The sequence below is a fragment of the Pezoporus wallicus genome, unplaced genomic scaffold (genome assembly GCF_028554395.1).
Source record: "Pezoporus wallicus isolate ANWC-B61680 ecotype Strahan unplaced genomic scaffold, APGP_CSIRO_Pwel_v1 contig_3488, whole genome shotgun sequence".
NCBI lineage: Eukaryota > Metazoa > Chordata > Aves > Psittaciformes > Psittacidae > Pezoporus > Pezoporus wallicus.
The window spans coordinates 966,296-992,867 of record NW_026635397.1 but is presented as its reverse complement, the minus strand read 5'-3'; the positions used below and the strand labels follow the sequence as shown (position 1 = coordinate 992,867).

Below are 26,572 nucleotides of genomic sequence, written 5' to 3'. Positions count from 1 at the left end.
CCATCCAGTCAGCAAGTGAAAGCAGTGCAAGGGCAGAGTTTTTTGATGGTTTGGCTTGGAATTAGTTGTTTTCTTAAAAATCCATGTTTGGAGTTTGTAAAGCATCACAGAGCCATTGGAAAAGAGGAATTAGACAGATCAGCCATTTCAAATACTGAACTACCACAACTTGCCAAAGGAAGTCAGAAATCTCCCCTGGCTACAAAATACCACTCTGTTTCTCAATACCAGTATATATGCTAGAACCAAAAAACACTGCCTAAACTGACAACACTGAAACAAAGAAATGACCTTCTTAATTGAAAGAGCGAGCTCAAAAACCCCACAGCACTAGTCCCGAGGGAGGCAGCTTTGTTCCAGTCCCATCAGTATTATGACACATGCAGCTTTTTAATGAGGGAATTTCTCAACTCCCATATGTACCTGCCAAAGGAGGTCACTGATAAGAGCAAGACTGGCAGCCTGGACCACAGCTCTGAAGGATGGGAGAGATTTTGCTCCTGCTATGTCCTTAAAGGCTCATCAGAGCACAAAGATGCTGAAGGGCAAGGTGTGCAAGTCAGTACTGGGGTTACATTTACTTGCAGCCCCAAGCCCACCTCTAAAACTATCTAAAAGGACATACCAGTGAATCCCTAAATAACTCCAGAGACAGCCAGATAGAGCTGGAAATGGTTTTCATGACATGTCAGAGCAATTGTGTAAAAAACAAATCACTGTATCTGTGTGGAAGCTTTCATACGGGTGGGTTTTAGGAGATGGTTTATTTCTCTAAACCTCTGCATTATACCCGGTTTTCCAGGGCAAGATCATTACCAATCCACACAGCTTGTTTACAAAACACGTCCAAAAGGAAGGCAAATATTCTTCCTGCATATGAATCACACGCAATACTCACTAGAAGACAGAGTGCTGATTCCGATGCAACCCCTACACCCACCTTACATGCATTCGGCCAGATTCCAACTATACAAATGCTCCCCATAAAAATTCAGCTTTGATCAATATAAAACTAAACAAACGCCGTGCATCAGTGGTTTACAACCACAGCTAAAGACCCAGCACACGTCAAACGCCAGGCTGAGGGAATCAACAAAAGCTCCCTAATCTCATTTCTATGCACGTCATTCTACAGAGGGTAGCGCTGTGAATCAGCAGCGGTACGAAGCTGTCCTTCAGGGAAAACAGAGGCTCATTTTAAAGACCACACACCTTTGTCATCAAAGGTGCTTTATATTGTGCAAGCTTTCTATTACAGAGGGAATTCCATGAAGGAAGGTTTTCATATAGCTCTGGAAGCCCTTCCCCTGGCTGAGAGCTGCTCCCCTGCGTAATTGCTCACCGAAGCACGGGCTGATTTTCATGCTGTATCCCCAGGCTCGACTGCATTCACCAGGCTCTTTATTCAAGCAAATTGCCACGGGGATGAAGTTAGTTGGCCATATGAGAAAGATAAATTTGGGGGGCTGGCCACATAACAAAGCCATGCAGCAGCTGAATGTCTCCCATAACCAGGGGGCAGGGCAGACAGGAGAGGAGGCAGGAGATAAGGCTGAAGCAGCCATAAAAGCCTTTATTTTCTGTTCCCAATGAGAGATGAATTTTGACAACAGTGGTCACTTGCCTTATACAGATTCTCTCCTTTTTTTCCCCTCTAAGATAGAAAAGACAGTGCCGGGAACCTGGCTCCTATTTTGGGAAACGTGAAAAAGTCCTTTATTCCCTCTGCTCATACACACACACACACACACACACACACACACACACCCCCCTCATTTCAGGACCAAACATAGGTTGAAAAGATCAGAAAACAAATATGCTCACAAGATCTGCCACTAAGCAGAAGCACTACAGAACAACTGCAACCAATGCATGTGGTACAGTTTATTGCTACCCCAATTTTGTATTTAAAGAAAGGACTTGAAAAATGCTTTTCCCAGCATTTCCCCAAAAGCACATTATTACACAAGCAGCATTGAAACTGAATTTTCACCAGATCAAGTTGTGCTCGGTGCTTCATAGCAATTCAGATAGGTAATAGCAGCACAGCAGCTAACACAACCTGTTCTACATGTCAAGTTGGCCTTTGGGCATCCCCTTTATGCAAATATTGTGTTAGGCAACACCTGAGATACCGTTAATGACAGATGTGCAGCCCTGAGAAGGACTTGGGGTGTTGGGTGAGGAGAAGCTCCCCATGACCTAGCTTCAGTGTGCACTTGAGCCCATAACCCCCCCCTCCTGTGTGCTGGATGCACCCCCAGAGCGTGAGCAGCAGCTCAGGGAGGGGATGTCGAGTGATACCAATATGAAAGGTTTCAGTGAAGTACAGATGGAAAAGAGATGTTTGTACCAGTAAAATCTAACAAGCTACTTCATACTGACCCTTCTGTTATCCTGTTTTAAAGGGAATATTTTGGGAGGTAATTAAAACACAAAAGAAACCCAAACCATAAACAGGGATGATGATAGTTTCTTTGTCTAGGTCTCCTCAGCAGATCTCAGAGTCATTTCTTTCTGTGTGCTCAGAAAGATATAGTGTAATCACAGCTAGCTAAGTCCGATTTTAACTTCAGGGTTACTATTTGGAATGTAACACTATAATGAAAGGACAGATATTATAGGAGGCAGCTATAAACTGAGTATAAAAACTGGAGGGATATTTAAAAATGAGAGAGGGAAAGGAAAAAAAGGCACCTGAAATCTCTGCTTTAGTGCTTATAGGAGTCAATTCTCGGGTTTATCGGGATTATACCATTCAGGGTCTGTCAGTACGTATGTTAAGATCTTGGAAATTACATTGGAAGCTGTAAAGCTGAAGTTACACACAGAAGGTTTGAGCAGTCTTGGCAGGAGATGATTGATTTGTTAGATTGAAAGGCAGAATGGGCTGGTGTCTGGAACACTGTATGTGTGAGAAGCCAACTTTTAAGGAACTGAAGTGAAAAAGAGCTCTGGTATTTGAAATCATGGGGCTAACTTTGTAAGGAAACTTCATAGCATCGTGGAATGATTTGTGCTGGAAGGGACCTTAAAGCTCATCCAGTTCCAACCCCTTGCCATGGGCAGGGACACCTTCCACTAGAGCAGGTTGCTCCAAGCCCCTGTGTCCAACATGGCCTTCAACACTGCCAGGGATGGGGCAGCCACAGCTTCTCTGGGCACCCTGTGCCAGCGCCTCAGCACCCTCACAGGGAAGAACTTCTGCCTAAGAGCTCATCTCAGTCTCCCCTCTGTCAGGTTAAAGCCATTCCCCTTGTTCTGTCCCTACAGGCCCTTGCCCAAAGCCCCTCTTCCAGGTTTCTTGAAGGCCACAATAAGGTCTCCCCAGAGCCTTCTCTTTGAGATTTCTTTAGAAAGTGGTGTTTTGGGGATGTAAACTTCTTAAACTTGAAAAGACGGGTGACAGAAACAGGTAGGAGTGTACTAAAGTAGTATTACATCCTGCCCAAAGAAGCTGACTGCTGCTGTTTGGGTTTTGTTGGTCTGCAGCTGGCTTGATAAAAATAACCTTTTAAAATTAGACCTGTAGTGTATATCCAGTCAGTGGGTGAGCCATGTAAGCACCTGCCTGCCCCTGCTGTCAGTAACGCAAGTAAAACTAAAAAGCTGTTGGATATGCCTGATTTCCTATCTTATCAATGGGAAGTGACCCATTAATTTAATTGTAGGTGCTTGTCACCTGGCACTATGGGGACAGACAGGTTCTTTCATGGATCCTTTGGAGGATGGTGACACTGTTTGTTTGCCTTACCAAATGGTGTTAGTTGTGCTGACTGTATTAGCAGAGAACCTGGGTATACCCCTATAAATGTACAGATACCTTTCTTTTCCTCTTTCATTTTAATTCTTAGCAAGTTATAGCTTTAAAAATACTCAAGCATCTTCATCTGAAGAGTTTTACTGTCTGAATAAGCTCAAACATCTGACATTCTGAGTGTGCCCCAATGGGATCTGCACTAAAGCTGTGCTGAGCATTGGTGGTCCTGCTGAGAACGCTAAATACAAGGACAAAGCAGCAGTGCAGGATACTTCAAATCATCCCCAGTTGTAAGCTGCTGGTGATGTGAGGATTAGGACGAGCTATCTTCTGTCTGCCCTCCACAGGAATGCACAGCTGCTCGTCTGCAGGGCCAGTGGTTCGCCACCCTACCACATGTCTTCAGCTGGTTGATTCCACATAGGCAGAGGACTCTCCTTTTGTCCCTAAAATGCAGCTTTTGCTTTTCCCCACTCTATTTTTCTAACTTGTTTTGGTAATGCTGAAGTACCATCCAATTTCCTAACATAATTGCAGTCCTACCTGCTTCATTATCTAGGAATTAAATAGCCTGTAACTTCTATCTTTGAGGTTATTAATGAAGTATGTGTGTGAGATTTGAAACTCCTGCAGAAACTTGCATTGAGATCATACCTTCTTTAAGATGAATCATTTGATGAGTACCAAGTGTGGCTTTACCTCTACATCTCCACTCCTATGACAGTCATTTTATTAAGCCCAGGCTTCTCTAATAGGCTTACAAACAGTGTGCCAGTGACCATCAGAAGCTTTATACAGAAAATACAACATAGTGTATTGTTGTATTTTCTGACTTAATGCAGTGAAGGAAACTTCATAGAATCCCAGATTGGTTTGGGCTCATCCAGTACCAACCCCCTGCGACAGGCAGGGATACCTTCCACTAGAGAAGGTTGCTCGAAGCCCTGTCCATTTCCCCTTGTCCTGTCCCTACAGGCCCCTGTCTGAAGTCCGTCTCCAGGTTTCTTGTGGCCCCTTTTGGGTATATTTAATTTAGGCAACGTTTTAACCTTGCTTAAAGGCTGGCTCTTTTTTTACTCACTTATCTTGGAGGCTAATTCATCACTTTCCTTCTGTTTGAAATATACCACTAGACTGGAATCTCAGCCTGGTTACTGTACTTCTGGCTTCTCCTTTTCTCTCACCAAGTCTTCTAACAGGGAGAATCTGTCATGGAAGTGTTCCCCCTCCCTGCACCCACATGTCTAATAACTACATTTGTGTGTAACGTGTAGTCTATGAAGCACCACAACTTCCCTGTTTTCTATAGATGCTGCTGGTGACTGGTTGAGGTTAATGGAGGATTTCATTCTAGCTGGCTTGTGCTCAGCCACGACTGGGCTGCAGCAGGACATCAGCCTGTTCCTCATTAGCTTAAATGCAGTCCCAGTCAGGTAGTTCAGGACCGCACTGCTCTACCTATTACATTTTCCACCTCTTGGAAAGGAGGCCACAGACCTTTGCAAACATGTCATTTAGCATAACTGCATCTATTTGTCCTCAGGATGAAGCCCCCACCTCTTCATTTTCTATCTAACCATATTAAATGGCATTAATCACAGTCTCTGATTCCGTGCCGTTTTAACAGCTAATCATTTGAGGATGCTATATTTTACTGAATGCTTCAAAACTTAAGATTCAGTTGATCTCCATTCAAGTGATCACCAGGTTTTGTGGACCCAGGAGATCTGGCCTTTTATGGAAGCCCTGTAAATATGTCAATGAATGTATCTCAAAATGAAGTTGTTAAATGTCACTGCAGATGCTACTAAAATTCCAGAATAAGCCTTGTTAGAGAATCACAGAATCAACCAGGCTGGAAAAGATGATTTTTGGGTTAAAAAAAAAGTGATTTTTAGGTAAAGTTTGGAAAGCAAGGAAAGGATCACAGCTTTCTGGAAAACACATACAGGTCTTATTCTATACCTGCTATTGGTGGAATACATATTGGTTGTAGCCCTTAACATGTAAGAGACCTCTAACCGAAATTAAATGGTACTTGCAACATGATGCAACTTATCCTTCAGGGACACAATGAGGGTACCAGTACAGTGGTACTCTGCTGAGTCTTCTCTACAAACAGGTAGGAAGAGATGCCTATTAGCGGCTAAAACAGCTCTCCAGGGTGGGCTGAATCCCCACAAGTGCCACCACCATGATTCTGTTTCCTCAGCAGGGAACCTGTTTCTTCTCAACCCTCATTTCAGCTCTTGTGTATCTTTGAATTTAAGGGGAAACATGAGCTCAGGTTCCCTTTCTTGGCTTTCTTAAACAAAAGATCACCCTGGACAGATTTAGCAGTGCATGTTGACACTTGGTTGCCTGTTCTAGCATCTCACTTTATTGTGGCAGTGGGATGGGAGAGAAAAAAACCCTCCTTTTCCTCATCCCAGCCGAAACAACTCAGACTACAACTTCTCTGTTTCCCCCTTTTATGAATTAGGCTTACTGGGAAAAATACACTGAAATAATCATGACACGAACTGGGGCATTCGCAAAGATGCGCAAAAGCCTCAGTTGTATTTCATCTCCATTTCAGAAACAAACCCCAAAAGAGACACTCTTGACACTCACTGTTCCTGTAATCTTCAATTCACTTTAGCCTGCAAAGTACTTGGTGTCAAATACCAAGCCCACCACATTCCATTTTGTCCCTACAGGTAGTATTCCAAGTATACAAGAGAACGGGTTGCACGTATCCGACTTGTTCCAGCTATGTAAAAACCCCAGCACACTGTTCAGTAGTAGGTTTCCTTACAACAACTTTGAAGGTTCTTAGAAGATCACAGATGACTAAAATACCCCATTTCCAATCACTTCCTTTTTGTATCATTACAGAAACAAAATCCCAAGTCCTAGCCTACTGAAATCCCCACTTGTGACAGGGTAATACATGATTTCTTTTCTTACATCAAAATACATCTGATTTAAACATGTGTCACGTAGGACAGCTTTGTGCATGTTAAATATGCAAAGAAAAGTCAAAGTTGATTTTCTTCCCAAGGCAAACGTATTCTTTGAGAAAACAAAGGTTTTCATGTTACAACCACACTCAGAGGCTCAAATTAATCACCAACAGAAATAAATGATGCCAAGCAATGGCACAAAACTGCTTTAGGCTTTAGCGTGATCTGATTCTGCCTCTCAGTGGAGAGGTGGTGTCTGGCAGCAAGGGAAATACCTTGTCTTCAAGAAAGGTGCTGAAGGAAACATGAAACCATCTTCTACGTTTCACATGGATTTAGTGGAATGCTGAAGCTACCTTAAAGGCCTGGAGGATATCTGGCACTTGTCTAACTCAGGGCAGGTTTCGTGGTAATTGTAGCAATTCAGAAAGCAATGGATAGCAAAAATAGTGATCCTGGGTCACAATCATCATTTTCACATGAAGCATGCATCCATCTTCTTACCAATTGGCTATTACTTATATGATGCCTGAGAAACTTTGCTGTCATGAAGCTGTTTGCAGTCAGTGAACTTGGGGTTTCTTAATTCGTCAAGTACCTGACGCTTCAATGTCTGATATATGTAACTCTTCTTTATCCAATTTAACAATATGGCACATTTCTACCACCTCAGAAAAGAGGAAGATCTGCACTGGTCTCTAAAGGAGAAGATTCCACTTAGCTCCATTTATCAACAGCTCTGTTCCTGTACAGAATAGGAAACCCAAAAGTCCCCATCACAAATGCAACAGAACCATCTGCATTGCTGCTGGTTTTCCTATAGAACAGCAGCCTTGGATGAGGAAGACAGAAACTACTATTAAATCACTACTACAGATCTTTACTAAGGGTGAGTTCAGTTTCCTTTAACACTGACTTAGATGAGAAATCTTGACCCTACCCCTCGCAAGGTGAATTAGAGCTCTTAATTATTCCAGTTTTCCTACAGCTAATGAAATGGGCTGGTGTCATTAGTGAGGCTGGTGTCATTAGTGAGGCTTGTCAGCTACACTTCTGTGCAAAGCCGTGATTTGACACTGCTTTTGTAATATAATCCTTTCAGGAAAAACAGTCGGAAAGTCACTCAAGCACTGTAAATACAACTCCTTGAAGACAAAGAGGACAGATGGCAACGCTCGCAAGGAACACCACCTAAAATATTCATCATTTAGGAGGAGAGGGCTGTTAACCCTGTGAACAACCAAGACATTTCACTCTTGCAGGAAAAAAAGCCCCATCGTTTTCCGCTCATGAAAGGAGGGCAGAGATCTGTAGGGGTACTCATTGTTTTTTGCTCAAGACCTGTATTCAGTGGATCTTCATGCTACACAACCATTCCTCAGTGTCAGCATCCAGAAGCAGCAGGCATAAATGTGATCTACATACAATTCTGTCGCAAGGCTCAATTATCACCCCATCAGTCCTGGCTACAAAGCAGCAAAAATATTTAGGAGAAGCTTATAAACTGTTACTGCAATTACACAAGGAAAAGCCTTGTCCATCCCTCCCTTTCCCTCTCCTCCCATTTTAACTGCAATTCAAGCCTGTTAAAATGTCAAGCACTGTGTTTAATAGCTTCCTTTTGGTAAGAGTTAATTCGAAACAAATGTTATCATAGATGCATGAAGCTACAAACTACTGCTGAAAAGATAACTACAGCAAGAGACAAAAACAGTGAGATGTACTAAAGACTAGAAATCAAAAGGGAACAAATCAAAATGATACACAAAACAAGGGGAAAACACTCTAGTACAGAAACCATCGGCTGTCTCTTCTAAACAAGAGCTGCCATGAAGACAATGTATAGTTACCTGCATCCATATCTGCAAAGAATGGAACAGCCAGTAAGGAAAAGAAGGAACCAGAAATTCAGTGTCTCAGAGTTGGATTTAAAAGTTCGTAAGGAGAACAGATAAAAAAAGATATAATCAAAAAGGTATTTAGTGTGAGATACACCTCTATAAGGTACTACAATGGCTTTGATTTCAGGCTATAAACCTGGATTCATGTTTAACACCATGTTTTCATGTATAAATTCATTTTCTATGGCACAAGAACTTAAAAGCAACCAAAACAGGCAACTGCAAGGCTAAAGATTTAATATATTAAATAAGGAACAAGTTACATCTTTATTGAGGTTTGTGAAGTTGTTTTATTCTCCCAACATCCCAAACCAAAGGGCCCAATTCTGCAGAAATCAGCTACTAGATACAGTAATGGTGGCTTCTGACAGCCACACTGAAAGCAGCAACAACTGAGAGCAGTTAACTCTTCTCCATACAGAGCTAGAAGTCTCCTATATGGACATATCATGAATGCCAAAGTATTTAAGGATGCTAAGTAGTTATGAACAAGCTACAATTATACTCATCGGATATACTTATCTCAGTCTGGAAAATGTTAAAGGCAAAACCTCCATGAACAGTGAAATAGCAAATCAGGTTCTTTACTGATTAAGTTCTGCATGACTGAAAATGAATAAAGACGGGGGGGGGGGGGGGGGGGGGGGGGGCGGAATGTGCATATTCACATACCTTCAGGTGATTCCTCTTGGACATAGGTGCCAGTCAGATACCGGTGTACAAGCGCAGACTTGCCACTTGCGAGGTTGCCCACAATCCCCTGGGATTGGGAAAAGAAAGGAGGAATGAAGTTCAACTGCAATTAATCCCTGCAAAAAGCAGGATGTTCAACATACAGAACAACAGAAACACTCCAAAACATGATGACACATACAGTAACTATTCAAAGGCTAATGTATAAACCAGAATCAGTCTGGGTTAGTAGCACTCCTTTATTCAGCTCACCACCAATGCTAAGTGGGAACATGAAACAGACTTGAGGGAAGAAGCCTGAAGCTCAGAGCAAGGTTGTCACCTCTACTGAATCACAGCATCACAGATTGGTTTGAACTGGAAGGGATCTTCAAGCTCATCCAGTCCCAACCCCCTGCCATGGGCAGGGACACCTTCCACTAGGGCAAGGTGCTCCAAGCTCCATCCAATCTGGCCTGAAATGTTAACACATCACTAACCCCTTATATTGGAGGATACCTCTGTAGGCTTTCCACTGCGTGATCCACATTGTCTAGCTACTGAAACACACACGTGATACATGTGGCTAGAGACAGACAAATCTTGGCATGCTCACTGATATGTTGAAGTTCCTTACTTCACCAAGAAGTTTACAACTCAAACTGTCCATGCTCAAACATCTGCACTGGGGTGTCAAGAGCCAAACAGAAGTACTCAGTCTTAATGAAATGTCTTTTTAGTTTCCTTGCTCAATTCAGCTGTCCCTGTCGAACACGATCCTGAGTGTATTGTGCTTAGTTCTGGGGGGAGGAGACAGGAACTTACTTCATCCTTTAAAAGAAACCCAAGCCTACTCTGCTTTTAAATGTTTATCTTGACCGTAACCAAAAGGTTCAAAACATAAGATCCCTGGAGACAGCATGAACTCTGCTGAGCCTTTGGTGTGAGTTTGCCAATTTGACAGAGGCAGCACAAACAAGTTACACATTAATGGCCATTCTCCACTCCATTTTCCTCCTCCTAATTGGTAACTAATGAAAGAAACCATCCTCCTTGTGAAAAATTGCCTACACCAACAGAGTAGTGCCACCTTAAACAGTTCTGGAGCTGGGGGAGGAATAATTATCTACTCTTTCCAACCACAACAACTCTCAGCTCAAACAAGGGTAACGGTTCTGCAAAGGATACCCACTTCATCTCTACAGCCAAGATGCAAGAACAGCTCAGATGAAGAAGCAACTTGAAAAGAGAGTAAATGGAAGGCAGTCTTGCACCACCCTTCAGCCCCTATGATGGCATAAGAAATAGAAGCAAAAAAGAAATATAACCCAGGAAACCCACTGGGGGATAACTGCTATCGAGGAGCAGTCCCACAGAATGCAAAGTTAAAACTCACACAAACCCAAAGCAATTTTCCTCAAACCTGACTATAAAAATCTCCATTTGCAGCACAGCTTTGTTTGTCCTGGACAACTACTTCAGAAAGCATTCAGGAGGCAGCTACCTCCTTCCCCTCCTCATCTGGTACAAGAGATGATTAAGATCTCACCCTGGTGCCTGCACTGGAAGAGCCAGGGCAGCCACCTCTTTTCTACCAGATATGAAACCAGAACATGAAATTCACATCCAGCAGAATCAGCATTCTGCTGCTTCATGCAGTGCTCTGGGTCTCTGCACACACAACCTCTGAAAACAAGGAGCAATACACTTTACACTGGACAAATCTGACTTCTAACACCATCTCTCTCTTAATCAGGGCTTAGTTCTAAGGATGATCCCCCACAGTATGACAAGTATGCCAGCATGTTTTTACTGCAGTCATATTCCCGTCTCCCACATTTTAGATACAAACAACGCGAGTCATTTCTATTTATTTATGGATACCTATGAAATGCACAACAAGATGATCTTCAGGTCCCTTCCAACTTGCAATCATTTGATGATTCTATGTTATGGAACAAAAAATGGCACCTTCACCCAGTTCAGAGATGAGAAAATTCATCTAACAAGGCTACAGCACGATGCTCTATCAGTTCTGGCTTGTGCAACATTGAATCATTTATTTGCATGTGTCAGACATGCTGTAAAAACAAATCCAAACCCATCTGCCCACATCCTACAAAAGCCTGTTTGGAAAAATGCAGGAATGCATCACTGGAACTTGGCATTTGGAGGCTATTCAGCACAGAAGGCTGGCTGCACTTGGCATACTCCTTGGTAACAAATGAAATGATTTTGTCCAAGATGCTCTCGTATTTATTCAGCATAACACATCCTTATTGCACACTGGGATAAATGGGATCCAGGGGTACCACCACCACCACTCAGGAAAGGTCCAGCTCTCACTCAGCTGGCCTAGCACGCTCTTGACCGTAACAGAAGCCTCATCATCCATAAGTAAAACTCAGTGGTAGCATCTGATCAAGCAGAAACACAAGAAATCAAGCCCAATAGGGCTAAAAAGGGAGGCAGAGGGAAAGACCGGCGTTCTTTGAGAAACACATGCACTGGCTTTCCTTTATTGCAACCCTGCAAGCACAGATGAGGAGGCTGGAAGCAGGGGAATGACACTGGGCTGACTCACTGCACCAACCCCTTCCCAAGGGCAGTGGTGTAGGAAAGGCAGAGTGGACTGTGGATGGAGTCACCCATTTGCCCTTCCTGCTGCAGCACAAGTTCTCAGCCACTGCTGGTGCTGCCACCTTCAATCATTTGCAGGGGGATAATTAAATCATCATTTTTGTCATGGTAAGAGTTCTGCTTTTATCCGGGATTACACAACCTGAAGCCTTGGATGGCAATCTCTTACCCCTTATGCATGCTGACCTCTTAAAATCAATTCTCTACAGCAGCAGCCACACAGCCAAAGTTTATTTTCCTACCACTAGTTCAGACAACATGGTAGCCCAAGAAACAACCGTACCCAGGACCAGTTCATGATGCTCAGCAACTGGTTGTGTTCTGTACTTCAACATATAACAATCACAGCTTTGCTCTCACCTGCAAGAACCAAGTTTATTGGTGGATGCTGTGAATGATTAGGGGTAAGAGAAGTGGAAGGGATGAACAAGGAAAACCTCGATCCTCCCCAGCACAAGCTCACTAATACCACAGTGGACTGGACACATATTCAAGAACATCTTCCAGGCCTAAATTCTTATTGTTATCGTGCAAGGTATTTGGGGAGATACTTGTTTTCCAAATTACTCCATCAGTTAAACTGAATCTGGTGAGCCTCTGTACGCCTTTCCTGTCTTAAACAGTTACATCCATTGACTACCACGTTTTTCTTCTACTTAGCATGTGCACTGCTGAAATCAAAACTGAAACATAACTGGAGCTGGGAGGAAGCTGCTTCAGTTAATATGCCATGCTGTGTAAGAACATTTATCATGTCAATATAAATTCCACCTCCATAACCACTATTACCAACGCAAGTTACGAAAAAGACATTTACCACATGAGAAATGGGGTAGTAAGGCATGGGCCCAGGTGCCCATTCTTAAACGCATCCAGTTTCAGCTCTCCTCCAGTGACCATTGGACAACAGAAGCTGAACACAGATGCCAGCCAAAGACACTCCCAAATTCTGTACCTTGGGTACCACCATCATTCTGTAGCATCTGAGAAACTGATCGTGCTGAAATTTGGACTTCCATGTGGTAAACATCACAGTGATCTGGCCTCAGTAACCCTGTGCTGTTGGTTTGATAGCCACTCTGAGGAGGTTTCAGCCCTCATTCCCAGCCTTCGTGTTCACAGCACTTAAAGGGCAAATCTGGGAAATTTCCCCAATTTGTCTCCATGTTACTTTTGCCTTTTCTTCTACCCACATGGAAAATGGCTTGGCCAAGTGCAAAGTTATTGTGAGCAGCTATTAATTCACTCTTCACTCTTATAGCAAAATGTACGCTTTGACACCTCCAGAATATTGGGATTTTTTGATATTCAGTAAATTCAGTTAAATTCTTTTAAGAGAGGAAAAAGGACATTTGTGCCTTCAAAACACTGTGAAAACTTACTAAGGTGAGATAAATAGAGCTTTACGTATCACCTAACTAACTAGCTAACTTCCACTTTCTCCTCTTACAGAAGACTTCCCTACTGAAAAGACCACCTGGCTAGTGTAGCCAAACAAGTTGAAACAGCAGTAATATATAGATATAAACTATATAAACAGATCTTTGAAGCCTGATTATAAAAAGACAAACTTCATACAGATATTTCTGTAGGAAAAATTATTTTCTATATGTTATTAATGTAGCTTACAAGACTTTCACTTGCATGTAACATTATCAGAGATGGAAGTAAATAGAAACTCACCACTTTCAGCTCTGGTACAGATCGGCTTAGTGTCCATTCCTGGCTATTTACAAAGGCATCTGTAAAAGCGGACAACAGGCACAAAATCAGTACAATGACATTTCATGGTCTGCTACACAGGATATCGTGCTAAGGTGTTGGGTAGATGAAAGCAAAGTCACACTCAGTCTAACATGAAAAACACTATGGGTTCGGATGCATTACACCCATTCTGCTGCTCACTGTTAGCAAGTCAAGCTGTATCATCTCCACTGGCATTAGCATGCTCAAACTAACTCCAGTCCTCCAGGGCTATGAAAAAAACACTTTCAATGTGTACATGGTGAAACTGTTTCTCAACTACCACAATACATTTCTTCCTTACAAGAACAGCCTCAGACTGCTCATCACGCTGCAATTCTGGTTGCCACCATCAGCAGTAGCTTCGCCACCCAGGTAAAGGAGAATATTTGCCTGTTCTAAAAACATGATGGTTTTTCCTTAGTGTCAACAACTGCAATTACCAGCACCAGTGCTAACACCTCTGCCCAGCTAAAGGACAGTATCTGTTTCTTCTGGAAACATGCTGGTTTTCAGTAGCACAATCCAGACAGGAATAAACCACAAAGCCATTCACTATAAAATGGAATTAAAACTACTGGGGTTTGGGAGAGGGCTGATTTCTGGAAAACTGGCAAGTTCAGTTCATCATTGCTCCCAACAGAAACTGAGTCCGGAGGACTGCATCAGATCCAACCTCATCAACAATTCCACACCAAACAAAGGGAAAAAAAGCTCCAATTTTCTGCCTCCAAAACCATTTATCATTTTTTCCCCTCTCTAAGGGACTGAAAACAAACAGATAATGATATTTCCAATACAAATCAAAGCAGCATTACTCTGAACCTCGATTCAACCCTCAATAAGACCATGCAAACCAGATGAAAGCCTGTGTCTTACATGCACAGAACGCTCCTCCCAAGCAGATCAGATGCAACTCTACAGTAATGAAACAGCACTGAATGAAGTCCCAGCATTACAATCAATTCCTAATGGTATGGGAAACAAGAAATAAGAGGTGAAAAGTATTCCTGACCATGCTGTCCATAGGCAAGCAAAGGTTTTGCAAGCCACTGCTTCCCCTCTGACACAACAGTCAGGAAAAGGCTATTTCATTTTGAAAATCAAGAAGTTGGAAGCAATTTCCTACCCCAGGTGGTATCCTCACTAACTTAAACCACAAGCTATAAGCAAGCTTTCCCAGTGCCTAACTAAAGACAACCACAAAAGGAAAGAACTGACCATAATGAGAGGCCACCAAACCAAAGAGTTCCCTTTTCACAAACCTACTTCTTCATGGTATGAAAGTGCAGGTGTCCCAAGAGATGCTTCTGTAACTTGACTTGCTGATTTTGTTCAGCACTTATGAAACACTAATGAAGGCTCACAATTATAAAGTGCTGATTTAATCACTGCATGTTTAATCCCAGTAAAGGTATCAACTAACGTGTACTTATAAAACTGATGCTTTGAATTCATGTTTTTTCTTCTCTAAACAGAACTCATTAGTCAGCCTTTAATTTCACTGATAGCCTCTATCTCACAGCAAAATCACATCAGAGCTAACCAGCAAAATGCACATTTTACAACGCAAGATGTTGGAACAAGAAATACTACCCCAGTAGTCTTCCACTATAGCAGTTTTTACTAGGTATTAATTACATGTGAATGCGTAACAGACCCAAGCTAACCCGTGTTCTGCTTCGTAACCCAAAGTACCATTTGCATTTTGTACTTCTGCTCCAAAACACTTTTTCCTGACAATTCCAAAACTGTATGTTTGTATGATTCCACATAATGTTTGTATAGCACGATTTGAACACGCCTATTTCTCTTTTCCCCATACTTGTGCATGTATTATTCCTTCCTTCATCAATATGTGCAAAAGATGGATACATGGATAAAAGTTAAACAGGCCCTTTTATCTGCACGACTCAGCAGCAGCAGAACAAGCCAAGGTCATACAACACAAGGCGGTTTCAGCTGATCTCCAGATTCTTCGGAGTCAAGGAAAACCATCAGTCTTAGGCAAGCATTACACTTCACTGGTGGGGTGTGTGTGTGTGAGAACACTCTATCGATGTTGACAAGCTTCAATAAAATAGGAAGATTAAAAGGCAAGCGAGCAGATCACTGCCACCTTGGAGAACTGCAAAAAGCCATTTAAGCCAAGGGGCAGACTCACAAAGGGAACAAGAACATCAGAAGCTCCATCACTTCTTCAAGAAACAGGACAACAGACAGTGTTTTGTAAGATCTGTAACTTCTAACAGGCTAAATCAGGAAGGAGAGGAAATGAAAGGTAAACTTCCATAAAGCCATGAGGCCAAAAGACAAAAGTAGAAAGATGACAGCTGCAGAGAGGAAGAATAATCCAGTCTAAGGCGTGGATTTATTCCGCCTGCATGGTCCTTCTTTCACTGAAGCACACCAATTCCACCCAACAACCTTCAAAACAAACTGTCCCAGACAGCAAGAGATGATCCCCTATATTTCCCACGTTAATAAATGCATCTTAATTCTGATGAGCTATAGAGTAAGAGAAATTCAATAAAACAAACTTTAGACGGCCCTGGGCTTCTTGACAAAGCTACATGCCCCTTTTCATTATGTACATGGTTACAGCTACACACACAGGTTTTGAGCACCCACAATACTCGAGAATATTTGAAATACTATTTTATTGCCAAAATATACCTGTTAAGGAAAAAGATGACCTCAATCCAACCCATTTAAACTAAAATTTCACATTATGACTATCTTCAATTTGCAATTAAATTACAGATGGTTTCCACTGCCTCTTCCACAAACAAAACCCCTGAACTTTTACTATGAGATCTATGGGGTCATCTTCCCTTGGGAGTGTAATTTACGCTTCCAACCCATGGAATAGCACGTATGAGCAGAGAGTATCCATATCAAAAGCTGTCTTTTGTTTTTCAACAGATAGGTAATGAATAAGACAATTTATATATAAAAAGGGCCTTTTGGAACCTAACACACTCTTCCAACTATTTTATGCAAAGCTTAAAAATAAGCATGATGGAATATTTTCCTAGTGTACTGTACTGGAACCGAGTTGGAGCTTTGACTTGAAGTACTGAGAGATTACCCCTCCTCTGAAAAATGCATGTTTTAGTAGCCGCACAAGTCTCAACCCAAAAGCTGCTCATTTCCCTCTTTGCTGAGAAAATTAGCACACAAGCTTTGGGAAATACAGTCTGAAAGGGCTGCTTTGATATGGTTCCAAAAGAAAGATGTGTGGCTTTATCTGCATACTGTGGGCAAGTGGGAACATAGAGAATATTTTCTGTACCTGTTCGCACTCGGGTTTTTACCTCCAAAGTAGGAAGGAACTGAATATTGCTCGTAACGCAGAAGCAATTGATGGGGGGGAATCAGCGAGGGATGCAGTTGTTGGTACTTTAACTTCATTCACATGTTTTTGAGGGCGCCTCTTCTTACAAAACAGAAAAAGATCTTTAGCTGAGGCTTTCCAAAGGAATCCCTTGGCTTCTTCCTTCTTTCTTTCATAGCTTTTCCCCGTTTAAAAGAGCAGCAAAGGGTCTTCAGAACAACCTGAGGGAAGCTCTTCCTAAGCAGGTTTCCAAGCATCATGGAAGATTTAAGTCTTTTAATGTCATACTGCAGAGACATGTGCCTGCTCTTTGCTCATCCCTCCTTGTGCACTGGTTTGCCAATACATTTTCATCTCAGTGAGAGAAAAAAAGAAATCCACCAGCTTCTCGGGCTTTGGACTCAGTTGCCACTCAAGGGTGAGATACAACCATGACAATAAAGGACAAAACAAAGGTGAGTGGAGTAAAAACAGTGCAAGGAGTGAAGCAGAGGCTCCTGTGCTGCCACTGCTGATGGTGGGGCTGTGGGCTGCTGTGATGGTGCTGAGGCAGCTGAGGTTCTTATTGTTCAATTAGCCAACAGACCTGGTTGGCTTGGGGGGAGTTTTGGAGCAGGAAGGATCCAATGGATGGCAAGGGTGGTGTGAATCTAATCAGCCCCAGCTGGAAGTATTTAGTGTGGGCTGATGAGCTGCTTTACAGCTGTTGCCTATGGCAGTAAATGGAGTTCATTTAGGTTATTAGAGGGCCTCCAGCATTAAAAATCAGACATGGAGGCAGACAGGCTTTTGCTGTGGTTGTTTCTATAACTGCTATGAAACTTCTCCAGTTCTCATATGGGACTTGCCTCCCCTCTTCTTGAACCATGGATGGTTGAACTGACCCTGCTGTCCCTCAGTAACATTGGTTTGCTTTGATATTTATTTAGTTTTTAGTAACTGGTCCTGGGTTTGAAGATGGAAACTTGGATTTTTTTTTTTGTTTGGAAACTTACTCTAAACAGGGTTTCATACACAGTGTTGAAGCACTCAGACCTTCTTGAAAGCCTGCTGTTGTCCTATGCTATGGAGAACACAGACCTTGGCAAGAATGGCCATCAAAGCCCAAGATTTTACCACAACACTGTGCTCACGGGGAACAATATAGCATGTACACCTGGTTCTTACTATTGGAACTAATCCAGAAGGTTCCTCTGACTGGAGCCGAGTTACTAAACTGAGGATTTAAAATAGCCAGGAATCATCCTGTAGTTTGCGCTTCAGCATAGCGATGCATAAGTGGCATAGAGAAACTGTACATGCAGTAGTGGAAATGTTAAGGAAAATTAGAAATATGAAGAAAAACAGATGCTATTATACGGAAAAGTAAAATTTGAGGAAGCAAATGCATCTTCAACTGTCTTCTGGTGCATGTTTTAAAGAGAAAGAAATGACTGACACCATGCGTATTTGAAGCTTTGATCACTGATGCAGAAGTTAAACGAACAGGACATACAACTGCGATTAATTATTGACGAAAGTCATTCCTTTCATATGTAGAGCCTGTACTTAGCTGTGAAGGTTGAGTTCACTTGAATTCCAAAGTTGGGAAGTAATGCAAACAAGACCCCAGTTGATCAGCTTCATACATGTGGTTCTATTTATTATGCAAATCTCTTCCAATATGTTTAAATCAACATGCAGTAGTGGGGCTCTTCTTTCTGCAGCAGAGTGTGTTTGGGGACTATACAGTTTGTACTTTGCACGCTGCAGTTCGATGCATCCAATGCTTTATAGCCATGCTGTCACTTTAAGTTAGCTCTCTTCATTTAAAATAGAAGAAAACCAAAAAGGCAAATCCCAAAGCTTGTTTGTCATGTTCTATCTGCAAGTATTTGACCTCTTCACTTCAACTTCTATGGGTCTTTGGATTAACTCAGAATAAATCACTACTACCAGAGTCATTTGTACTTGAACTATGCTGGTTAGCTGGGTATTTCAATGTCCACACAAATGATAGTGCATGAACAAGGTTTTGCTAAAGAGACCAGCAGCTGAACATTCAAGACATGTTCTCACTGTCCTCATCACATTATGGAATCCCAGCCTGGTTTGGGTTGGGAGAGACCTTAAAGCTCACCCAGTTCCAACCCCCTGCCATGGGCAGGGACACCTTCCACTAGAGCAGATTGCTCCAAGCCCCTGTGTCCAACCTGGCCTTGAACACTGCCAGGGATGGGGCAGCCACAGCTTCTCTGAGCACCCTGGGCCAGCGCCTCAACACCCTCACAGGGAAGAGCTTCTGCCTAAGAGCTCATCTCAGTCTCCCCTCTGGCAGGTTAAAGCCATTTCCCTTGTCCTGTCCCTACAGGCCCTTGTCCTTGAAGCCAGGTCATGGGGAGCTTCTCACCCAACACCCCCAAGTCCTTAGGGCTGCTCCATCCAGTCTCCCCTAGCCTATGTTTGTGCTGGGGACTGCCCCAAACCCGGCGCAGTATAGATTATAGAGCTCTCCCCTATAAACCAATTAGAAATCACTGCTGCACCAACACAGCTCCAAACATCTCCCTTTTTCTTTCCTGAGACTCAGAAGTGTCACTTGATCTTCTTATGCAGTCTGAACAAAAAGGAGAATTGCAGTGTGGTCCCGTCCCTTCCCAGCCCTTCTCTGCACAGCTTCAGCTGGGGAATCCAGCCAGGCTCTGATGAATGCTGGGAAGTGACGTCCCATCACGCACATCACTGCATTTACACTTCATCAACAGGATTAATACACACATTGCAGAGGAATTTATTTACCGTCTGAAAACAAGAAAGATTTTTGTGAGCTGCCAGTTTAAAAGCCTCCCTCATCCACCCCTGTGTTGTCAGAGAGGATAAAAACCCAAGAGCTGCTCCAGTTCCAACATAAACGTTTGATATTGGTCAGATTTATCCCTGGCACTACCTACTTGCTATTTATAAGGTGGAAAACTGCACTGAGCTCAGCTTTTTTAAGGCATCAGGCACCTCAGCCGAAGCTCATTAGAGCCCCACACACATTTGATGTCTGAAACTCCATGCCCTGTAACAGAGAACCATATTAAACAGATATTTAGGTCAAAACCATTAATCTATCTTCCAGCAGCAACCGGCTGCTGCAACAGCATTATCCTTTGTGCTGCCATGGAAACAAAAGGAGGACCAGTGATGGGAAGAGGTACACGACCTGATCAGTCCATGAGTGAGCCTTGCCCAAAATACACTGTGGGGCTTGGGAATTTCATAGAATCATAGAACCATCTGGGTTGGAAAGGACCTTAAAGCTCACCCAGTTCCAACTCCCTGCATGGGCAGGGACATCTTCCACTAGAGGAAGGTGCTTCAAGCCCCATCCAACCTGCACAGGTAGTTGTTATTTACTACATTTATTATAAAGCTATAATGTAGTAGGACACTTGCTGCAGCACAGATCCCTCCAATAACTGCTGCTGGGTTTTTTCAAAGGGGAAGAATCAACTATTTATACATGATACGTATTTAGACACGATTTCCTAATTTTGAGGACGTTCTATACACCAGAGGACCCTCCCTCTTATCTGGCGGCAGCTCAGCTCGAGTCTCTAAGCAAGAGCAATTCTTTCATTCATCAAAAGCATCCAATTTCCCTTCTCCCCCTCTAAAGAACTCCAGTAAATGTGAGACAAGACTTCCCCCAGAGAAGCCAAGTCCACCCTTTCCCAATACATCATTTATCCATCTATGGAGTTTAGTCTGTTTCTCAGCTTGGTGGTTGCATGCTCCAAGCGTGATTAATGTAGACAGTGGCAAACTTTACCCCCTGTCACACCCATGCAGCCATGATGAAGTCAATATAGTTAAATGGGTGTGATCAACTTGCAAATCATGGAATAGTTTGAGTTGAAAGCAACCTTAAAGCTCACCCAGTTCCAACTCCCTGCCTTGGGCAGGGACACCTTCCACTAGAGCAGGTTGCTCCAAGCCCCGTAACAGCTTGGCCAATGCTCTTCTACGCACCTACTCTTCCCTCTCAAGTCACCTGCAAGCAAACATTGCTGGACCAGGCTGTAAAGTAAGTAACAGTGCAACCAAAGATGCTTCATTCTTCTGCTGCCCTGAACCATCTGGTGCAGCCGGAGCACCCAGACCCAAAAACAGGCAGTATCAAAGCTCAATTACTTACAAACTGACTCCTGGCCCAACTTCCTTGCTTGTCACCCACAACCTGTGCTCTGCCACCAGATGATCATTCAGCTTTACTTCCGTTCTTTCAATTGTGGCTATCGAAAGTGGGCCCAGCATGTTTGCAGAGGAGTACACCTAGAAAAACATCTCCCTCCTCCACCAGGGAGATTATGAGTTGTTTATGCAACACATTGCTAAAAACATTTTTTAGAGCTCGAGTCATGTCTCTCAGATTGCTATGGTGGTTGTCAAAACAGAGCCTTCTTTTCCCTGCCTATACCATATGTAATACTAAGGCCACTTTCCCTAAGCTGATATCACCCATGCAAGATTTGGAGATGATTAGTGGAAAATACACAAATGAGACAGCGTTCTCCAGAGACCGGCACAGCAGGAATGATCTGATGGGGTTTATATTTATTAGCCTGATGCACATCTAACTTGTTTAAACAAGGCTTTTGTCAAATGTCAAAAAAATGTTCATGCAATCCAAGGCATGCTCTCCAAGGGAATTAATGCTGAGCTGGAACCAATGTGAGAGCCTTAGTTACAGCAACAAGGAAACAGTGAAAAGGGGCCCCTTTTGATTGCAAATAGATCTGCCGAGATAGAAAGGTTTATTTCCTAATAGCAGAGATGGAGAATCTAGAGCAGGACATTGGGGTGGTAACACTCAGGTTGGGTCTGTGTGAAAGCCTCTCTCCCTGCCTTCACGGGGAAAGTGTCCAGTTCCAACCCCCTGCCACAGGCAGGGACACCTTCCATAGACCAGGTTGCTCCAAGCCCTGTCCAACCCGGCCTTGAACACTGCCAGGAATGGGATATGGATGGGGAAGAAGCAGAGAGAAAGCAAAGCAAAGAAGGAAGGACTCAGGGCTGCCATTATCTTAAAACTGCCTCCAAAATAAGAGTTACAAAAAGTAGTATGCGACTAAATGCTATTAAAAACCAGTTTCCTTCCCCAGCTTCCTATTGAAAGAGCACCTGCTATTAACAAGGCATTTCATAAAGCAGCAGACCTGCACAAGGAGAAAATATTTATTCTTGAGACTCATTTGTGAGATGAACTTTAGACTCAGTGAGTAACTGTAACACAAAGCTGCTTTCTTTGATTGCCATTCGTAGATAAACTGCAAGTCTGCAGGGAGCTGAAAGCAAGCAAATCCACTGCTGCCATCCCAAGGTTTGCAACTGTTCACCCTCATTCCTTCACCTTCTCCTCCCAGGCAGCCTGTCCCACACCTCACCCTTGATTCATTCATCACACTGAAGCAGCAGCAAGAGAGTCTGACCAAAAAGATGCTGCAAACCACAGGCAAGCTCACACTGAATTCAACTTTTCCCCAAGTTAACAGTCACTGCAAGTTTGAAAGGTCTGACATGTCACCTCCACTCTGCAAGGGTTGAACCATCATCATCATTACTACACCGATTGTCTCCATTACACAAGCCATGCTCCCAACTCACATCCCCCCACACGATGTGAAGAATTAGTGCAATACCTCCAATTGCTGGGACCTAAACCACGGTAGAACCTTGAAGCTACTATGGCATTCTTTTGAAAGCAAACCAATCCAGGCTATAGGCAAATACCAAACTCCTCATATTCTCCATTGGAAAACTGTGGTTTTAGCTTTGCCAGAACTGGTAATATTGCATTTTTTATAAACACTCACTCAGGAATAAGCTGTTCCGAGTCTTTGCAAAGATCCTGCCCTCTGGCTATATTCTCATGTAGATTTCCTGGGTGAAGCCAAGAAACTCAAGTGTGTTTTCAGAGCTCCATCAGGTTCCCATCACCTCAGGCACGTACTTGAAACGCAAATGACTGTACTAGACATGATGTATTTAAAGAAGCCCATGCAGAGTTCAGGAATCTGAAAACAATTTAGCTACACCCAAGAGACCTGCCACCTCCTTCCTTACAAACCAGCTCCGATGCTTTTCATACCCACTATTTTACAGCACACCAGAGAGCCCTCTTCTAAGGAAAATGTGGGAAAAGAACCAGATCTTGCTGCATCTTCACAGTGTTCTGGCTTGACTCATGACATACCCTAGCAAGCCACACTGTAAACCGACTCCTTACTAAACCCCTGCTTCCGAACACATAAAACCTACTCCCGCTTCATATTCTGCTCCCTGTTAATGCCATAACCTCCTATTGCCTTTTCCCGAGCTGAGAAAAGCAAGCTGGAGGCCAGTTATCCCATCAAGGCTTTTATTCTTTTTCACCTCTGTACCACTTCCTAAGGTAAACTCCACTGTTTCAGCCACTGAAATCCACTATGAGGAATTCTCTGCATGTTTGGAAAAAAAAAAACTGGAAATGAAAACCACACAAAGATCTAAAATGTGTTTCAGAGCTAACAAGAAGGGTGTCAGCCTCTACTGCAGCAACACCACTAGCACACACACTAAAGCAAATGATTAACACAATCAAGCGCAGCCTTCAAACTGTGATAAAACACAGCCATTTGCAAGCAGTACAATGGAAAACCAGCAAGCAAACAGCTACACTCAACCTGTCTCAAAGCCACCCAAAAAGCAGTAGAACACCAGACTACACTAAATGCACACTTCTAGCATCTTGGAAAGCATCAGAGGCACCAAGTCTACCGCCCTTGTAAAGCTGCTCTGTTGGAGCCTTGTGCTGGCTACAGCTCCAGCCAGGCACTGTGCAGCTTCATTTTCAAGGTGCAAAAATGGCAATTTTTTGCATTTTTTTTCTCCCCATCTGGGGACTTCCTCTCCAATTCTGCAAACCCCAATTGAAAATGGAAATGAAAATCCTCCTGCTTCTCCACACCATCTACTCTGCTAGGCCAAAGGTAGCATGGTACCAGCAGAGGGCAAACCAAAGGTCAACGTGGCCCCAGCACCCTGTTCTCAGGAGCAGCAGTGCGAGGCTGGGTTAGGCATGTTTACCTGACTGATGTGTGCTGATCTGCTGCAGTTCAAACAGGATTGACAATTTCTGTTCAAACCTTTCACAGTGCTACCAAAAGCTGCACTTGGATGAATTAAGTGGAACTTAAACTGCCTTTAAGATAGTACATACAGAGACAACATGTGGTTAGCACATCAAGTCAGTTACTGGTGCTGATCAAAACAATTCCTGGCTCCTCCTCCCTGTTTAAATGGATTGCTTTTTCCCAAGCAAAGGCGGGCACAAGGATGAGCACAGAGCAAACTGCAGCTGCTGCCAACAGCTGGAGCAGGAACCATCTCGGCTATGGGATTTTGGAACCAGGGCTTGTTTTAAGCTACAGCGCACCAAAGTTCACATCCCAGATTGGAAACAAAGCAAACCCCAAAATAAACTTCACTGTCTTCCTAATTAAAGAGATTCATTCCTTCAAGAAAGCGACATAACCACTGCTCTGGGGTTAAGAACCTATATTTAGCACTCGGTCCTTCCAACGCTGTGACTGAGCCTGCATGAGCAGGCCAGAGCCCGACTGCCCATGAAGCATTATTAAAAGCTCTATCTAGAAAGTGGGTTTTTCACATAACTTGATTTGAAATGCCACAGAAAAGGAAGAATCCCAGACAAGTTTATGCTGGAAAGGACCTTAAAACTTATCCAGCTCCAATGGCAGGGACGCCTTCCACTAAAGCAGGTTGCTCCAAGCCCCATCCAACCTGGCCTTGAAAGGTTTGGAAACCAAAGAAAAAAACAAGTATTTCCAATTTAACTGTCTTCATTTTGCTCTAAGAAACTGTGGTCCCAAAGGCATGGAATATGAACATTCCACCTCCCCAATGAGAGTTAAGTACTGCCGCATTAACTGTGACCCAAAGCACTACTCAAAGCATTGTCACCAACAAGCAGCTGGACTTTAAGGAAGCCAAGCCAGGCTGCTTTATAAAGCACTTTTCTGCCACAGGGCTAGATACACAACTCCAAACTGATATGACATGGAGGGGGGGGTGTATTCTGCTTGCATTCAGTGTTCTTTCAAAGCTTCCAATATTTCAATAACCAAGGGGAAAAAAACAACCAGATTTGAAATCACACTTGAGCATATGTGAGCCAGTAAACTTAAATGGCAGTGTTAGGTACTGCCATTGCTATCTTGAAGATGAGGTCTTCTAAGAAGCAACAAGTTTCTGCTTGAAACATGGTCTCAAACAATGCTTGTAGCACTGGGGTTTGGGACTAGAGGTCTTTAAGGTCCCTTCCAACCCAAACCACCCTATGATTCTATAAACCACATTGCAGATTTCTTTCTCTTCAAGAGCTCAAGTTATCTTGCTCCAAGATGAGTAAAGAATTCTTCAGATTAAGCAGATGTGCTTATTACCCATGCACGCAAGAGAATAAAGTGACAGACCCTTGCGTTTGCTTGTAACTCAAAAAATGAGACCTACCCAGCACTGAGATCCATCCATTCCACACAATTGTAATGTTCTTCCATTCATGGATAAATAAACTATTTGATATCCTAAATTCCACCAAGAAAACCAGCCAAAAAACCCCAACTCATCTCATAATGGGTGGTTTGGGTGATCTGCAACATCTGTAATCACATCTGCAGACCATTTAATGCAAGGCAGAGTAACAGAGCATGTATCAGCTGGCTCAAATTAACACTTCACCTTTATCACTTGCAGAAGTAGTTCCTCATGGGCTGAGAACCACCCATTACTCATGCCTCTGCTGACTCACAGAAATACTAATCAGCCTTCATAAGGTGGTGTCCCACCATGTCATGCAAATTCCTGCCAACTCATAGAGAAAGGGAGGCCTCAGTTAACATGAATCATTTGACAAGATGTATCTGGGTATGTAACAGAATACCCACTATAAAACACAATCAGAATCAACAGTTCTAGGAGCTCGTACTTATTGATGATAAAACACAGGTCCTCCAGTAAAGTGCACAGCAAAGGAACAGGGGTTTCACATAATCCAGACTGTCCAACTCATTTCTCTTTATTCAGACAGTAAGATGAGTATCTCATGGCAATTTGCTCCCCTTATCTGCCTCAGTGCCAGCCTCTAGTGCAAGTGCATAATATTTATCTACCATCTGGGACTGCCCAGTTCACTAGGGCTGCAGGTTATCAGGGAACCTACTGGAGTAGCAACATCAAATCACGCTGCACTTTCCTCTGGTACCAGCTATATGTGGCTAAGAAACAGAGTGAAAAAGCACATAGCCATTTTATGCAGGATTATGATTTCAGAATTAAATGCTGAACACAAGCCTACTGGTTTTATTGAAGAACTGAACAATTAGGGTCCAGTTTCATTAAGTTCTGTTTTATTTTACTTCGTTCAAAGATGGATCAAGGCCTCACATCACTGCTCCCTCAGTCTGCCAGAGATGACTCCAAGCCCCATAAACATTGTCTCCAAGCTGGGGAGATGCCTCTTGTAAGGTAATACTCCATCATTACAGCT

General features: G+C 43.1%; 1 protein-coding gene across 8 annotated transcripts in view; it reads right to left on the bottom strand.

Annotated features, from left to right (window-relative positions):
- The window catches only part of AGAP1 (ArfGAP with GTPase domain, ankyrin repeat and PH domain 1), a 320,437-nt gene that overhangs the window by 214,638 nt on the left and 79,227 nt on the right, over positions 1–26,572 (bottom strand). For 5 of the 8 annotated variants that reach the window (XM_057422254.1, XM_057422281.1, XM_057422228.1 and 2 more), the window contains exons 2-4: positions 13,602–13,660; positions 9,279–9,366; positions 8,556–8,567 (exon numbers count right to left, since the gene is read on the bottom strand). In XM_057422254.1, coding sequence (XP_057278237.1) covers positions 8,556–8,567; positions 9,279–9,366; positions 13,602–13,660 — 159 coding nt within the window. The remainder of the gene's footprint in view (positions 1–8,555; positions 8,568–9,278; positions 9,367–13,601; positions 13,661–26,572) is intronic. The other 3 variants (XM_057422264.1, XM_057422272.1, XM_057422289.1) reach the window with 1 other exon arrangement.